Genomic DNA, 18,926 nt, shown 5'->3' on the forward strand with positions numbered 1-18,926 from the left:
CATTGAGATACTGTTTCTTGAATGGCTCCTATGTTAATCCGAGTACATTTCTAAAAGAGTTTTTCTAAAAAAATACTGTGAGTAGTTGTATAATTATTGAAATAGCTATATAGTGTCTAAGATGACTGTTTTAAAAGAATCCTTTTGACTATTAGAATATTAGTGTAAGCAACAAAAACCTTATTTTATAATTATTTTATTCTACCTGGCATAGAAATCTTTACTTTGAAATTTACTTTATACTCTTGTTTTTCAGAGTAGTATTTGTAATTTACAACTTAGCCACAGGTTTTATATATAAATAATGATGGTGATAACATTTATAAATGACTCTTATAGGCAATTGTTTGTTTATACACATGGCAAAATTATTTTTCCCTCTTATCCTACACTTTGTCCTAGGCTTTGGAAGGATAGAATTATAGTCTTATGGTATTAGGAAAATTTTGTTCGAATCTGAGCTACCTGGATTTCATTTTGATTGTAGGTCTTATATTTTTTTAGATAAAACAGAATTTTATATTTTTTCTTCAATTAGGCTCAAGAGGCCCAGGGAATCCTCTGGACCATCAGAATACCAATGAACGAGGAGAATCAAGCTGTGATAGGTTACCTGATGCTCATAGGGCACCTTCTGATACTGGGTCCCTTTCTCCTCCATGGGAGCAGGATCGTAGAATGATGATCCCTCCATCAGGTATGGAAAGAGTAATTATTTATCTTTGGAAGGCAACCAATATGTGCAACATAGAGGAATGGAAGAAAAAAGAAGTGCATGTATGTCCTGTCTTAAGAAAAACCATGATATATGTTAGAAAACAACAATAACATAAATTTCCAAACATAATAAAAATAATTTCCAAACAAATCGGTTTTGCTCCCCTCTAGCCCTCCCATGGAATATCTTTATTGCTTTTGTTGTTCATAGAAGTAATACGTGTTTATTTTAGAAAATCCAGACAATTGTGGAGCACCTGGGTGGTGCAGTCAGTTAATTAAGCATCTTGGTTTGGGCTCAGGTCATGATCTCAGGGTTGTGGGACTGAGCCCTGAGTCCGGCTCTGTGCTCAGCTTAAGGTTCTCTCTCTCCCCCGAGCTTGTCCTGTTCACACTCTCGCTCATATAAATAAATCTCTAAAACAAAACAAAACAAAACAAAAACTAAACAATTGAGACATGTACAAGTAGGAAAGTGAAAAAATCTCTTATCATCTTAGCCTGCCTTTCCAAGAATTTTTTTTAATTATTTTTATTTTTTTATTTTTTTTTATCCATGAATTTAGTTTTATCTCTTTTAGAGAATGTTGTTTTCTTGTTTTTTTGGTATATGTTCATAAACATAAATATAAAAATTCCTTGATTACTTCTCTGCAATTATACTATTTACCTTCTCGTGATTGTCTTTTCTTATTGAACAAAATATCTTAGAGTAACTGCTAAAATAAGTATATTTATCAGAAGAGTCACAGCAGAGTATCTTGAAGGAAGGCAGTAACTGCACTTCTCCTAATAGCTGTTACTTTCCAAAGGAATGCATTTAACTTGGTTTGCTAAACTTTTATTTATGCTTAGTGTTTCAGGACATTGAAGTGAGCTATACCTGCTTTGTATAAATTAGTTACACTTAAGAAACATATCTGATTCCTTCCTGAGGAGTTGGAGAGGGTAAGAATATTATAGTAAAAGAACTTTACTTTCAAGAATCAGTCATTGTGCAGGAGTGTTTTGGTTCTAAGAAATGGTGGCTCCTTATACTATGGCTTTACTTTGTTTGGTATCACTAAATATCAGCTTTGTGAAGACAGAGATTTATGTCACTTTGTTCATTGCTGTAGCCCCAGCATCTAGCACAATGCTAGACACGTAATATTTGCTCAACAAATATTTGTTGAATAAATGAATACCCAAATAATTCTTAGAAAGCTTTTTTTTTAATATTTGGAAATTATTTGCTGTGACATACATACCTAAGAATCTTTTAGGGGGGTGGCATAGAACATTTTCTTTTTTTTTTTTTTTTTTTTTTGAACATTTTCTTTCAAAGATTTTGCCTTTAACATTCATTAAGAAGTTTTGCTGTGATAAAAATAAAGATAATAAGCTACAACCCCGGGATCCCTGGATGGCGCAGCGGTTTGGCGCCTGCCTTTGGCCCAGGGCGCGATCCTGGAGACCCGGGATCAAATCCCACATCGGGCTCCCGGTGCATGGAGCCTGCTTCTCCCTCTGCCTGTGTCTCTGCCTCTCTCTCTCTCTGTGACTATCATAAATAAATAAATAAATACCTTAAAAAAAATTAAAAAAAAAAAGCTACAACACCTTTCTCAAAGGACTTTTTGCAAGATTTTGGTGGATATTGTATCTCTACATCTGTATAGAGGACTTTCCTTTTGGTAATTACAAGTGTTAGTACCAAGAGTCCCTGTCACAGGCACTGCATAACTAGCTCTTCAAGTAAAATCTAATAGCTCAAAGCTGGCTGATCTTCAGAAATAACCTAGGAAACTTCAAGGAAAATGCAGATACATCTGGGTCCCACCTCAGATCAGGCGTTCTGTGAATTTTGGAGGTAGTTTTTATTTCTAAAAAAACTACTGTGGAGGTTTTGAGGAGCAGCTACATTTAAAATCCACTAATCTAAAAAAAAACCCACCCCTCAAAACCCTACTAATTTAGTTATTGCCTTTATTATATGGGAGGAACACTGAGACCTCAAAGTTACTAGCTGACAGTCTTATGTTAAAACAGGTAGGCAAATCGTAGAGACTAGAACTCAGATAGTAATGGCTTCATTATTGTTCATTCATAAAATTAGCAGATATTTTCCATGTCCTTTAAAAATTGCCTGGAGTTTATAATTTTAGACCTTTTCAATATTATTTCATAGATCCCTGAGTCTTTTTATTTTGTTTAAAATTTTTTTTTCATTCTTTTGGTTGAATAATTTCTACTGATCTGTCGTCAAGCTTACTGACTCTTCCTCTTTCATCTCCATTCTGCTATTAATATTAAGCCCATTCAGTGAAAGTTTTATTTTTGATACTGTATTTTTCAGTTCTAGAATTTTCATTTTTTTATACTTTTGATTTCTCTGCTGAGTTTTGTTTTATTCATTATAAGCATTTCATTGAGTCTGTTTTTTTTTTAAGATTTATCTGTTTTTAGAGAGTGAGAGAGAGCATGCATGAGTTGAGGAGGAGCAGAGGGAGAAGGAGAGAGAGAGAATCCCGAACAGACCTCACACTGGGTGGAGAGCCTGACTCAGGTCTTGATCCAAGGACCCTGAGATCATGGCTTAAGCTGAAACCAAGAGTCTGATGCCTAACTGACTGAGCCACCCATGTACCCCTGAGTATAGTTTTTTAATAGCTGCTTTAAAGACCTTTTATGATCATTTTTTAAAAAAGATTTATTTATTTATTTGAGAGAAAGAGAGCTTAAAAGCCCAGAGTGGGGTGAGGAACAGAGAAAGAGAGAAAGAGACAGAGAGAGAGAATCCCAAGCAGGCTCCCTACTGAGTGCAGGGCCCGACAGGGGGGCTCAACCTTGCAACCCTGAGATCATGACCTGAACCGAAATCGAGAGTCAGATGCTTAACTAACATCAGAGTAATCTTGAGGATCACCTCTAATGATTGTCTTTTCCCTTAAAATTGGGCCGCATTTTCCTGTTTTCTTGTTATACAGAGTAATGGGATTATATTCTAGACATTATGCAGATTCTGGATTTTACTGTATTTCTCTAAAGAGTGTCATTGGTTTTGTTTTATAAAATGTTAAATTGATCAAACTTAAAGTTAGGTTTTCCCTGTCTCGACAAAAGCTCTCCAGACAGCAGCTCTTGTAACAGTTCAGTTTTTAGTCTTAGCTGAAAATGCCTTAAGCTTGCTTGGTTCAGGGGTCAGCCATTGACTTAGGCAAAAATCTCAGAATAATAGGCTTACTTCTTTGGCACTCCTGGGCTCTGTCCTTTGATTTTTCAAGCCACAATTTCTATGAGCTTTGACTGCTCTGTGCTACAGCATGATTATGATCTGCCTTCAGGCTAAACTATAAAAAAATCGAAAACTCTTAGGGCACCTGGGTGGCTCAGTTGGTTAAGTGTCTGCCTTCAACTCAGGTCATGATCTCAGGGTCCTGGGATTGAGCCCTGTGTCAGGCTGTCTGCTCAGCAGGGATTCTGCTTCTCACTCTCCTCCCCGCTCCCTTCCCAGCTTGTGCTCTCTCTCAAAAAAAAAAAAGAAAAGAAAAGAAAAAGAAACGGCAAACTCACCCTGTAATGGTACCTTCTTCCAAGTTCCCACCCTTTAACCAAATCTGCCTATTTTTGTTCATGCTTCAAAGCCTTCACGTAGTTATTTTATTTTATTATTTTTAAATTTCTGATGTTTTTACAGTTTCATTGAGCTATAAATGATAAACATCATTGTATAAGTTTAAGGTGTTGCTTTATATATTGTGAAATGATTACCACAGTAAATTCAGTTAACATCCATTATCTCATATAGGTACCAAAAAATAAATCTATATTTTCCTTGGAATGAGAATTCTTAGGCTCTCTCTTAACAACTCTGCTGTGTGTCATAGAGCAGTGTTAGTTATAGTCATACATATATCCTTAGCACTTATTTATCTTATAACTGGAAATTTGTATCTTTTGATGATCTTCATTAAGTTCTCCTTACCCCTACCTCTGGTAACCATAAATCTGGTCTCCTTTTCTAAGAGTTTGTTTTTTGTTTCTGTAGATTCCATATATAAGTGAGATAATACAGTATTTGTCTTTCTCTGCCTAACTTATTTCACTTAGCATAATGTCATAAGGTCCATCCATGTTCTCACAAATGGCAGGATTTCCTCCTTTTTTAATGCCTGAATAACACTCCATAGCATGTAGTTAGCACATTTGCTTTACTTATTCATCCATTGATGGCTCTTAGGTTGTTTCCATATCTTGACTATTATAAATAACATTGTAGTTTACATAGAGGTGCAAACTCTTTGTGTTGTTTCCTTTGGCTAAATACCCATAAGTGGAATTGCTCCATCATATGATAGTTCTACTTTTAATTTTTTAGGAATCTCCATACTTTTTTCTATTGTAGCTATACTTCAGGTATTTTTTGGGGGGTAAATTGTTAGGAGTTGTATATGTGGGAGAATCAGTCTGTTAGAAGCTCACTCTGCCATACTGGAAATGGAACCTGGTATCTTTTATTTTCTAAGTCTAACTAAAAATTCAAAATTGTGAGCTATGGGCGCCTGGGTGGCTCAGTCAGTTATACGTCTGCCTTTGGCTCAGGTCATAATCCCAGGGTCCTGGGATTGAGCCTCATGTTGGGCTCCCTGCTTAGCAGGGAGCCTCCTTCTCCCTCTCTCCTCTACTCATGCTCTATTTCTCTCTCTCTTTCAAATAAATAGATAAAATCTTTAAAAAAATTACGAAATTGTGAGCTTCTAAATTAATGTCTTCATAGGTGAGATATGTATCCATTCTCTAGAAAGTATCTCCAAATAACATACCTAATCTATTTAGGATAATACAGGGGTTGCCTGTGTGAACTCTAACATTCTTTTATATACTTACAGCTTAGGTTACATACTGTAAATCAAGAATGATTTAGGTAAAAAAAGCATTTAGACTGGCAGTGAAGAAATCTGGTTTCTTTCTTTAAAAAAAAAAAAGGGGAGAGCACCTTGCTAGCTCAGTTGGTAGAGTGTGTGACTCTTAATCTCGGGGTCATGAGTTTGAGCTCCATGCTGGATGTAGAGATTACTTAAAAACAAAATCTTAGGAAAAAAAAAAGAAATCTGGTTTCCAGTCTTTACTTTTTAAAATCTTTTCGTGTTATTTTTGAAACTTATTATCTCTTTGGACATCTGTCCTTTTATACACTGAGAAGGACAAACTGAGTGATTTGTGTGATTTAAAATTTAGCTGAGTGATATAAAATTGTCGCCAGGTATTAATGTTTGAGATTTGCTCAATAATTTTCAGTCTTGTTGGTAGACCAAATAACGTATTACTATATGTAATGTTAGTAAAACAAAAGATATTTATAGCAATGTTTTCTATTTTTTTTTAAAGATTTAATTTATTTATTCATGAGAGACACAAGAGAGAGGCAGAGACACAGGCAGAGAGAGAAGCGGGCTCCATGCAGGGGCCTGATGTGGGACTCAATCCTGGGACTCTAGGATTATGCCCTGAGCCAAAGGCAGGTGCTTAGCCGCTAAGCCACCCAGGCGTCCTCCTATAGCAGTGTTTTCTGAACTTAATTGATGAACATACCTTTTTCAGTTTTTAAAAATCTGCTGGCGGGGCACCTGGGTCTCAGTCAGTTAAGCATCTGCCTTTAGCTCAGGTTATAATCCCAGGGTCTTGGGACGGAGCCCTGCATGAGGGTCCCTGCTCAGTGGGGAGTCTGCTTCTCCCTCTCCCTCTGACCCTTCTCTCTATTTGTGTTCTCTGTGTTTCAAATAAATAAATAAAATCTTAAAAATAAAAAAGAAAGGTAAATTGTTTAAAAAAAAACAACTTCTTACTGGGAGATGTCCTGTTCCAGGTCAACTACAATTTACTTGAATTGGTGAATCTTGGCAACAGTAAACTGTGATAAATTATGTAATACTTAGAGCAACTGCCAAAAAATCTGTTTAAAGAGATATATTAAAAAACACTATAGATCAGATAAAATGGAATTCTGAAAACTGTCCAAGTAACCCATAAGAAAGCAGGAAAAAGAAAAAAGGAAAATAAACGCAGGAAGCAAATAGAAAACAAAAAAATGGCAGATATAAGCCCTAACATATTAATAATTACATTAAATATAAATTATCTAACATTAATAGTTAAAAACTGGTTTGGCAGAATGGATTACAGAACAAATCATGACTCAACTATTTGTAAAGAAGTCATTGACATATAATACTATAGTTAGATAGGTTGAAAGTAAAAGGATGGAAAAAATACACTATGTAAACATTGATCAAAAGAAAACAGGAATGTCTATTATTAATATCAGATACAGTAAACTTAAGAGAAAAGAAAATTACTAGATACAGAAAACATAACATAATGATAAAAAAGGATTAAGAAGACTTAGCAAACCTAAATGTGTGTACAGCAAGCGACAGAGCTACAAAATATATGAAGCAAAAAGTGATAGAACTGGAAGGAGTAACTTAAGCGCAGTTACAGTTGAAGACTTCAGCACCTCTCTGAACAATTGAAGAACAGCAGAGAGCTAGATAAATTTGAATGAGACCAGTCAATATTATATTTTAATATAGTTTATAAACATGAAAAGTTTAATTTATCTTATAGTTACTTTGGGGTGCCTAACATTGTGCCAGTTATTATGTTAAGTGCTTTTTATTAGTCATTCTAACACTTAGTGTTATTCCTGTTTTACAGAAAAAGAAACAACAAAGATAATATAGTAGAATCTTGTTTATTACAACTCAGAATTTACATGTTAATATTTACTTCAGGGGTGTGTGTGTGTGTGTGTGTGAGAGAGAGAGAGAGAGAGAGAGAAAGAGAGAGAGAATGTGTAAATAAAACATAAAAAGAAAAAATAGCACACTATATAAATTAGTTGAAGTTTATTCTGTTTCCTTTCTTGGGACCATTACCGTGCTTCTTCCCTAGAAGTGACTACTCATGAGTCCAGTGTGTATAAACTTAGATCCATATATTATTAAAAAATAAGTTATTTTTCTGTTTTATCAAGTTTTTTTATTTTTTAATTTATTTTTATTTTTTAAAAAGATTTTATTTATTCATGAGAAGCAGAGAGAGAGAGAGAGAGAGAGAGAGGGAGAGAGGTAGAGACACAGGTAGAGGGAGAAGCAGGCTCCATGCAGGGAGCCCAATGTGGGACTCGATTCCAGGTCTCCAGGTCTCCAGGATCAGGCCCTGGGCCTAAGGCAGCGCTAAACCACTGAGCCACCCAGGCTGCCCTATCGAGTTTTTTTAAAATCAGCATTATGTTCTTGAGTTCTTTCCATTTTAATATAAAGTTTACTACCTTGCTATTCAGTATTTCTGTATATAAATATACCACAATGTATTTATCCAGTGTCTGTTGATGAGCAGTTAGTGTCCAGTGTTTCACTATTAGTAACAGTGTTGTAGTTAACACCCCTTGCAAATGTCTTCTTTAAAGATGAATCCAAGAAATGAAATTGCTGAGTAATAGGATAAGCATATTTTTAGTTTAATAGATATTGCCTCATTGTCCTCAAGATTGGCTGTGCATGAAGTATCTGAGAGTAGTTATTTCTCTAGTACTTGATGTAAAACTTTTTTGACTGTTTCTAGCAATATGAATTAAAATTTTTATCTCATTTATATATTTAGTTCTTTAATTAGTGAGCTTAAGTATCTTTTCATGTTTGTCATTTGTATTATCTGTATTTATTTGCTCTAAGTTGCCTGACCCATTTTGTTTCTTCCTTAATAGAAATTCTTTTTAAGATTTTATTTATTTATTTATTTATTTATTTATGAGAGAGAGAGAGAGAGAGAGAGAGAGAGAGAGAATGTGGCATAGGAGGCAGAGGGTGAGGGAGAGGGACAAGCAGACTCCTCATGGAGCATGGAGCCCAGTAAGGGGCTCTGAGATCACGACCTGAGCCAAAACCAAGAGTTAAATGCTCAACCGACTGTGCCACCCAGTGCCCCAAAGGGAGTTCTTAATATATTTTGTATACTAATCTTCTGTCTTTTGCAAATATTTTCTTGATTTGTTATTATACATGTTATTGTTATTTATGTTTCAAATTTTGTTATAGGTAAGTTAATCTATATGTTTTTTAAATATTATATTTGTCTTAAGACTTTTTCCTAGATCAAAATGATATTCTCTATTTTCTTCTAAAAACTTAAAAGTTTTAAGTTTTTGACCTGGATTTTATTTCAATTTTAGTGTTTAGTGTGAATAGTTTTTTTTGTCCCATTGAATAGACAGTTATTTTGATATTGTTTATTGGTTCTTCAGTTTGAAATACCACTTTATCTTGTCTATATTTGCATACATGTTTCTTAGACATTCTTCCTATACCATTGGTCTCTTTATTCCAGACTCATAACCTGTCTGTATCAATGCTGCTATCATTTACTTTCTGGAATTTTGCTTTTCATTCCATTTAAATTGCTTAATTATTAGAATAAATTATTTCATCATGTTGTGAATTAAGATTTTTATTAGACCTGAGAAAAATTCTAATTTTTTAACCATCTTTATAATTCTCTTTTGTTTCTGTTATTGGATAGAACCCAAAATTATTAAAATAGGTACTCAGGGAACTATTAACAGTCTAAGATTTGTTATGGAATGAAAAGAAATAAGCAACATTTTTGTTTAACCCAAACGTATTGAGTTTTATTTTTAGTTTATGAAACTGCCTCTTATTGCTGTGTACACATATTCACAGCCTTTATTCATTTTTCCCCTGATCCTTTACCTTCTCCTATTCTTTCTTTTTAATCATCTCTTCTAAGTAGAAAATAAAGGTATGAAATAAGCAAGCAAGGAACTGTCTTCATTTTCTGTATTTCAGTATCATTAGTCATATGTCTTCCACATAGCTTTATCTTACTACATTGTGTGTGTGTGTGTGTGTGTGTGTATGTATGTATGTATGTATTTGAGTTTGGTCAGAATACCCTCGTTTGCTTGTTCAGCCTTCCTTTTCTCTCAGGGCAAGCTTTATGTCCTCTGTAACACCACCATTTGTGATTTGTCCAATCAGAATTCAGTAGGCCACCACTCATGCCACTCATAGAATTTGTATACCTCTTTATTAAGGCATTGGTCACATTGTATTTATTACTGTCATCATTAGACTTTAAAAGCATGCACTGTGTCAAAACCAACTTTGTATCACTAGTGCTATGTATATAATAGGCCCTGGTAGATTTAAGGAATAATTATTTTGGCCAGTGGAGGGCACCATGGGTATATGTATTTTAGAAGCAAAATTATGATATGGTATCTTGAGACTTGATTAAAAAGAGTTGGGAAGTTTTCAGGTTTCTCCATTTTATCCTCTTGTCCAACTCTGCCATTTAATTAATCCCATGTTTGAAATAGAAAGGGATAACTCAGTTTAGATCTCAGTGGTTCGTATTGGCCTTTCCTTTTATTGGGCTAATTCAGACCCACTGAGAGAATCTTTCAGAATCTGTTTGCTTAGATTCTGAAAGAGGGAGGAAATGAGCCCGACTATCCATTCAGATCTTTCTCTCCCGATTCACATTTTTTGGCTCTTGGGAACTCATTAAATATAATTATCTCCATCAACTCTGGTTGATGCTGAGTGGTTTCCTTGCCTTTGTGTGGGAGAGGTGTGTCAAATGAGGTCCCATGTGGCTGAGTCAGATGAGGAATGGCATATCCAATGTTGTGTGGAGTTCACGTTATGAACCACTGCTTAGGGCAGTCATGGAAGGCAATTTGCAGCTGTTTTTCCATATCTATATATGGATAAGAAGGGGTCACATAAATCCGTCCCCTCTGACTTTCCTCTTATTTCGAGTTGGGCGTATTCATACCTAATCTATCAAAATCTGCCATTACCTGGCAGATCTCATAAAAGATGAGATCGACTACCTGTATTTTTTCAAGAATGATGAGTTCTACAAGAACCCAGGAATGACACTTTTGTGACCCCTGGGGACAATGGAGGGTGACTGTGGGAGCACCTGAATCAGAGTCTGTGCCTAGATTTGTGTCTGTCCAGGTGTCTTCAATCTGAGCATTGTGAACCTTCTGTTCGTCTGTTGAGTGAGGGATCTTTCCCTTTAGTTTTGGAGGGGTGCTAAATTCCAAAGTATAGAAGTTACTCAAATTTGATCATTGATAACCTCTGAATATTATCTGCTTTGGTGACTCTTTTATCATTGTCTTTTCTGCCACATTTCTTGATATGCTTCCAACATATTTCTTTTTTTCTTTCTTTGCTAAGTGGCTGTCTTCTCAATATTGTTTTTGTTATGTTGATATATTTATTTCCTTCATTGAATTGAAACTTTGAAAATCCAGAGTATCATATCATACTTATGTGTACTACAAAGATAAAATTATTGCCTTTAGTAAATAAATAGTTTTCCTAAAATTATTTACTATTGTCTACCAAGAATATGGGTCAGTTTTTTAGGAAGCAAGAGAAATGTCTGTGTCCAATATATTAAACTTAAGGAAAATTGATTTATTTTTATACTAATGAAAATATTTTAAAAACTTGTTTTCTAGGCCAACCATATCCTGATCCAGCTCTTCCTCTTCAAAGGCAAGACAGATTTTATTCTAATTCTGGTAGACTATCTGGGCCAGCAGAACTCAGAAGTTTTAATATGCCATCTTTGGATAAAGTGGGTAAGAAATACTTTGAGTATGTATATGTATTTTTAATAATGGTGGCACACTAAAGAACTGGCAGCTGAAAAAAGGACTAATAACTGTTATCTCTGGTAGCTCTTAAGGCCAGACAGAGTCTTTCCTGAAAACTTTCTAGTTTTATGTTTCTTGTTACATTGTATGTATCTGTGGCATCTGCAGATGTGTTAATGGTTGATTTGGGCACTGTTGTAATGGGTTTACTACACTTATTTATGATGGCAGATTTTACTCTGTTCCATGACTAACTTTTTAATTTTTCCAGTCCACTTATATACATCCTATTTAGTAATTAGGGAAGTTAAGCTAGTGTGAATGGATATGTGAAAATCCACCAGAAAAATAATTTAGGTGCATGTTTTGTTGCTGGTTTAATCAAGTACTTTATTTAAACATTTCATATTCAGATAGATTTGACTAACATTTACTGAGCAACCTACTATTAGTCAAGCACTCTTTTCCTTAAAGTGCCTCACAGCAAAACTCACTGAAATTGGGAAATATATGTATCCAGTGTATCAGTGAGAAGTGTGTGACATTAAAAAAATTAAAAGAAAGTAGAAAATTAAAATAAATTTATTAGTAAAAGGTTTCCTCAGGACAAGGTATATATTATTTGCAAGGGGATGAGCATTATCATCTGGTTGAAATATTTATTATTTTAGAAAATCTTTTTTGAATAATAAGTGAAGAAGGAGATCTATGGCTTGGATTTCTGTTATTAGTTATAATTAAATTCTTTCTAACCTTTGGATTTTGAAATTGTTTTCTCCCATTAATTCACGCTTAATGGAATGAAACTATGTTATTGAATATCTATTTTTAAACTAATGCTATTTAAAACTTTTTACATGTCCTTTTTTGTTATTATTGAACAATATCCAATTATTTAGATAATTTTTAAGTGCTTACTGTTTAGAAGGTGCCCTACATGACATGGCAGAGAATATAATTATAATAGGGTATAGTTTCTGCCTGTCAGAAGATAATAATTAAATGTGGAGAAAGAAATATATATCTTTAATTAATAATGACCAGAGTAGTTGAGTTCCATTAGAAAATATACTCTGTTCACAGAGAGAACAATAACAACAACAACAACAACAACAACAAAACAGGAAAGAGAGAACTGTTATCTAGTTGAAGGATCAGGGAAAACTCCATGAAGGAGGCAGCATTTGAGCTGCTTTTGAGGGAATTTGAAAAATTGGTTGGTTGAGTGGTGGGGGTCTGTGCCAGTAATGATGAACAACATAAGTAAAAAGAAGAAAAGAAACAGCACAAATCATTGATGAATAATGGCTATAAAGCCAAGATGTTAACCATTTGACAAAGTCTTATGAAGGTTACATGAATTAATGTGTGTTGAAGTATTTTGTAAAAAGAAAAGTTCTGTATAAGTCTAAATGTAATACATTATTGGTTTGTCAGTATGCTACATGGAGGAGAATCATCAGAGATCTGATTGAAACACATTGACTAGCACTAGTGTTTGTAAATGTTTATTGAATGAAAGTGAATTATTAATCTTCACAGTCAACTTATGAAATGGACATTATTATCCTCATTTTATAGATGAAGAAATCAAGGCTTAAAAAGGTACTCAGTGTCTCAGGTAGCAAGTGTAGAGGCAGGACTTGAATCCATGTTTGTCTGATTCCAGAGCTGTGGTCTTGATCCCTATACATTATTAAAATGAGGTGGTAGAGGATCCATCCATTGATACACTAAATGTCTATAGAAAGCTTACCATATGACAGGCATTATGGTAGTTGCCGTAATTCAGTGGTGAATAGGAGCTCAGCATCCTTATAACTTGGAAGACATATGTGCAATTGCACTATATAGTGATAAAAGTGAGTATAAAATGTAATGGAACCATATGGGGCACTCATTAAGATGAGGTATTGGGGTTTTGAGTGTGGGATAGTCAGATTTTTTCCTGGAGCGTGTATAAGCTGAGAATTTAAAGATCTAGAATTAGTTGAACCAAAATGATGGCAGTAATGTTCTAGGGGAAGAGAATAGCATTTTTAATAGGAGGAAGGATCATAGGAATGTAAGTTTATTTATTTGTTTACAATTGTTTTACAATTGATTACAAAAAGTTAAAGTTCTTAAGTGACTGGTGTAGTAGGTTTGAAGAGAATGGAGATTTAAAATTGCTGAGGAGAAATGTGGTTTGGAAGATGCAGAAAGAAGGCTGGTCACTGTGCAACTGCAAGTAAGGCTGGAAGTCTGTCAGCTTGGAATGGTCCCGTCTACCCAAATCTGTGGTTTATTTTACCCGCAGACGTGCTAAGTGGCTCAGATATAGGTAGAGTGGAAATGGAGAGTTGGATTAATACAGGGCTAGGATGTGTTGTCAGGCACATGTGGAAATATGGCCAATTAGGTAAGGACATTGATGATTGGATGCAGTGATGGACTCTGAAGTCCAGTTTTAGGGAAGGAAATGAAGGGAGGAGGAAACTGAAGAAAATGAAGAGAGACCAGAGGACTGGAAGCTTCAGTGACAAGAACAGGTGTAGGGAGAATAACTAAATGAGAAGGCTAGGTGAAGGTAGGTAGTTGTGGTCAGAGAGAGGGTTGTTTGAATTTTTCTTCTCATGGAGTGAGCACTTGATGATAACAAAGCTCAGGAACATTTATTTTGAACAACAGCTAAATTCATATGCTATTCTGTGTTACCTGATGGAGGAATTAGGAAGGTGGGATGAAAAGAGGAAAAGAAGGGAAGAAGGGAGAGAGGGAGAAAAGAAAGGAAGGAAAGAAAGAAAAGGGAGAGGGATGCTACCTTCCAGAAGTCTCTTATGATACTCTTGCAGCAGGGTTGCCTAGGAACAAGCAACAGAAATCACTGCCACATGGCCTTTGCAGCACTTTGAATGTGCCAACATTTCAAGTGAATTAAAGCTGTTCTTATGGCCGTCATGCAGGATCCTGGTTATCAGGCTGGTTTATGTGCCAACAGGGGGAATGGGGAAATATCAGCAATCCTTTGTGATCTGGAGATATTCTAACAATGGAGTGACTAGTCATGTATTTTTTATGGTTTAACTTTCATGTTTAGATGGGCCAATGTCTTCAGAAGTGGAAACCAGTAGAAATGATAGCAAAGACGACCTTGGTGTAAGTATTGAAAGTGGAATTTTATCAACATATTCAGGAGCTTTCTAGTCTCTTGCTTTACTAGAATAGAAATTTCACTAGCAATCTAGTTTTTGATATAAAGCTGCTTCTCTCATTTTGACCAGTATATGTACTTCTTGCATAGTATTATAGCTGTTTCTTTTCTGGATTGTACACTCTGGTGATAAAGTACAATTTATAGACTAGAGGCTTGAGTTAGTTTATTAAAGTTAAACAATTTGGGTTTTCCCTCTCGAATTTTTATTTGAATGTTTTAAAGGATATTTTTGTTACTATGTTTACAATTTTTGCTTTTGGTCACTTTATTTTGCATTGAAAATATAAACATAAACATCTTTTTTTTTCAGTGTATATTTGAGAAAAGAATGTATATTTTGGTACTCTTGGATTATTTTTGTGTTTTATCTTTAGCCAGAATATTACTTTGTTTTGGTTAAAGCTGTTTTCTTTTGGGTTAATATTTGTGATGAAAAAAAATCCATCTGACATAGAAAACAGAATCTTTCTCAGGAGACTATGAAGACTGTCACAGACTGCTTTCTGCCTAGGTGCTTTCTTCTAGACCTAAGATTTTCAGGAAGATTATTGCAAATTTTGCTGTTGTTTTAGTGACTACCATATGTCAATTTGTTATAGAATTTAAATGTGCCTGATTCATCTCTCCCTGCTGAAAGTGAAGCAACTGGCCCTGGCTTTGTTCCTCCATCTCTCGCTCCAATCAGGGGTCCATTGTTTCCGATGGATACAAGGGGCCCATTCATGAGAAGAGGTCCTCCTTTTCCTCCGCCTCCTCCAGGAAGCATGTATGGAGCTCCCCGAGATTATTTTCCACCAAGGGATTTCCCTGGCCCACCACATCCTCCATTTGCAAGTATGTTTTTCTTTTAAACTTAATATATGTTTTATAGAGTAAGTCAAAGATAGAATTCTATTTCTTATTCATATTGTACGTTTTTCTAGCTGTGAATATACCATTACTGTTACAAATTGGAAGGCAGCCAGCCATTGGTAGACCATAATATGGCTTCCACATTATTGATTCTAATGATATGGAATTACTTCTGTATTTCAGTAATCGGGAAAATCATTGGCTTTTTGCAGTAGTCTTCCATTAGGACCAAAATTATTTGTATCTTATTTGATTGGAAACTGGTTACTGTATCAGTTAATAAAAATAATTACAGCTTATATTTTAGCATTAAAACTACTGGCTGACGTATTTTTAAAATACTTTTTCATAAGTAGTTCCTATGTAATCCTACTTTTTTACAACCTGAACTATGTTTATCATGTTTGGACTAATTGTTGAATTTATTGAAATTCTTTCATAGCCTCACATAAGAAAAAAAGAATGATTTTTTTGTTTTCTAGCTATATTTTGCCATTTAGAACTAGATGTTTCTGTAGAATAAATACATGGTTACCAAACACTAGGCAGAAGGCTATTATATGCCTGATGTGGTGTCTCTTCCTTCATTTCTCCTCTATTTTAAAGTTTAAGGTGAATTAAAATGAATTTGGGGGAATTTCAAGGTAGTCTTTGATAAACCTGTAAATGTCTTAGGATAATACCAAATTAGAATTGGGAATTACTGATCTGAATTTTAAGTCTGGTGAAAATTATACTACATGAAAAATTTAAAAAGTAAACCTCATATATTTTGGAATAATTCTCCTTTTTAAAAAGTGTTAAGATGTTAGGTTTTCATAGGATGAAAATTGTGTCTAAAATTAATGATATTCCCTTTAATCATAAGCAGTTAAAGAGAGTATGCTTTTTTTCTATGCTGTAAAAATTCATTTGTTTGATCAAGTAATTATACTGATGTCAGTTTTGGAATATAAAGATAGGTGTACTCTAAGTTATAAACGAATCGTTTGTTAGAACTGCAGTACAGGTACTTAAAGTTAAAAAATGTTTTTTACCAATCTCTTTGAACAGTGAGAAATGTCTATCCACCGAGAGGTTTTCCTCATTATCTTCCCCCAAGAGCTGGATTTTTTCCCCCACCCCCACATCCTGAAAGTAGAAGTGAGTTCCCATCAGGGTTGATACCACCTTCAAATGAACCTACTACTGAACATCCAGAACCACAACAAGAAACTTGACAATATTTTTGATCTCTCTTCAAAAGTAATTTTGACTTCTCTCTCATTTTCAGTTTAAGTAACTGCTGTTACTTAAGTAATTCTACTTTCGCTCAAATTGAAGCTTAATGGAATTATAATTCTCAGGATAGTATTTTGTAAATAAAGATGATTTAAATATGAATCTTACGAGTAAATTATTTCCATTTTATTTTATTGTAGATAGTATAATTATTTTAATTTGATTAACAAATCCACTATCACATAAATAACAATGGGAGTTTTATATATGTAATCTTGCAGTTGGGGATGTTTTAAACTCCGAAGGCTGTGTCTTTTTGCCAAGAGCTGTATCTACTATGGTTGTAGACAAATGTGAAAGTAACTTTATGCATAATTAAATAAATTTTAATTGACTTAAAGACTTGTTTGGTATTGATGATAATAATAAATCAGCTAGTTTTCTGTAAATATGTCTCCATTAGTTAGTTTTTTACTTTTCCCAATAGTTTTGAGGCTCAAAACTAAAGCTTTATCTGGGCTTTTCCCATTCGATTATCTTTCTAAGAGTGTGCCCTCTTTCTTGCAAGTGGAGATGAATGATCAAAAGCAACATTGATTTTATTTATTTATTTATTTATTTATTTATTTATTTATTTATTTGCAACATTGATTTTAAAGAAAACCAGGATATTGTTTAAATGGTAATTTTTCAGTTTCGATCTTTTTTAGTTCATTCGCTAGCTTTTTTTTTCTGGCTTGCTTTTCTCTTAATTTGCAAGACATTTACTGTTTTTAGTGGGGACTGTTGAAATTTACTACAGGAATACTGGATTTGGCCTCAATATCTTTAGAATGTTTTCTTCACCCTAAGCTGTTTCCTCAAGTTTGTATTCTATTATCATTAGTCTTCTTGCACATTAATATGATTATGAAAGGAAAGATAATTAAGTATAGCTAGTAAGTATTACAGTGCTTCTGTTGAGAAGTTGGTTGTTTTTAGCTGTTTACTTGGAATTTCTCTTCAGTGCCAACAGACAGAAGATTAAATATTCTTGAACAAAGCAATCATGCACTTGTAATTGGAACACTTCATGCCAGCATTTCATTTCCCCAGATGTTCTCTGGAACACTTCTTGGAGGTATTTCTGCTCCCTCTCCATTCTTACCTCTGCCTGAGGAAAAAATGCTATAAACAGAAAGGCTTCATGAAGTGAATTGCTTGGAGAGAGGATTATGTAGATTGAGGACTGTAAAATCATCATTACCAAAAGCCAGGTTTTAGGTGAAATAGCTTTTTTTAAAGTTGGAAATTTGGAATGTGAAAGGAAGAAAACAGAATAGTGATGCAGAACATTCCAGTCAAGTGAAACTTCAGTTTGCTCCAGGATGCAGGAGACCTGTTTTGACTCAAGACAGAAAAAAGAAGAAGGGAGAGGGCAAATCAAACATGACCGAGTGGTAATAAAGTAAGGAAGCAAAATCATAGGAAACAACAGTCCATGAGAGCACAGTGAAGGACAGAAAGACTTGATATAGGCTGAATAGTTTGAAATATTTTGGGATTCCAGAATAAATGAACATTTTTAGCTTTAAACTTTTTGCTTTTATAAAGAACTACACCAAATGGAAATAAATAATCATATTTTCTCTATTTCTTATTCCCGATTATATTTTCTAGTCAGTGTCTCTTCTCTTTTTCCCTATTAAATTCCAGAATTTTAGAATTTTAGAAGGTATACCTCTAATCCTTGATTTATCAACTTGATTTATTACATTTATCAATTTGTGTATTGACTCCTTGAGATGAAAAATTAGGACTTAACACATACTATTGCTATCCTCATTTTCCTTTCCTCTTGTGATTGATACGTATCCAGCTTAAAGTTTGCTATTGTTACCTTTGTAATTTTTACATATTTAAACCTTTGTTATCACTTTTTTCCTTTATTCCTCTCCCCACTTGCCCTACTCTGGCCAAAATCCTGTTTTCTTTTAGCTATACGTTATATTTTCAAGGTTGCTAATAATATTATGCCTACAAGCATAACTATCTTCTATACTTGGTCCATAGTTGAACTAAAATTCAAAATCAGTAGCATTTATATCATTATTATTATTTAAATATTGTTCACTATTTGGCCAAATTATATACTAAATTTACATTTCTGTCTCTATGAATCCCAGTATCATAATTTCTGGGTCACTCTCAAGAGAATATTCTTAAATACCAAGGTCACTGAGTGATTTTTTTCTTACTCTACTCTCTTTCCCTGTTTTC

General features: G+C 34.3%; 1 protein-coding gene across 15 annotated transcripts in view; it reads left to right on the plus strand.

The window, feature by feature from the left end:
* The window catches only part of MIA2 (MIA SH3 domain ER export factor 2), a 91,519-nt gene extending 74,452 nt beyond the window's left edge, over positions 1 to 17,067 (plus strand). For all 15 annotated transcript variants that reach the window (XM_025442611.2, XM_049113088.1, XM_049113077.1 and 12 more), the window contains 5 exons: positions 539 to 697; positions 11,261 to 11,383; positions 14,478 to 14,536; positions 15,194 to 15,428; positions 16,500 to 17,067. In XM_025442611.2, coding sequence (XP_025298396.1) covers positions 539 to 697; positions 11,261 to 11,383; positions 14,478 to 14,536; positions 15,194 to 15,428; positions 16,500 to 16,666 — 743 coding nt within the window. In that variant the 3' untranslated portion in view covers positions 16,667 to 17,067. The remainder of the gene's footprint in view (positions 1 to 538; positions 698 to 11,260; positions 11,384 to 14,477; positions 14,537 to 15,193; positions 15,429 to 16,499) is intronic.
* Positions 17,068 to 18,926: the final 1,859 nt, after the last annotated feature.

This window comes from Canis lupus, chromosome 8 (assembly GCF_003254725.2).
Source record: "Canis lupus dingo isolate Sandy chromosome 8, ASM325472v2, whole genome shotgun sequence".
NCBI classification, from domain to species: Eukaryota; Metazoa; Chordata; class Mammalia; order Carnivora; family Canidae; genus Canis; species Canis lupus.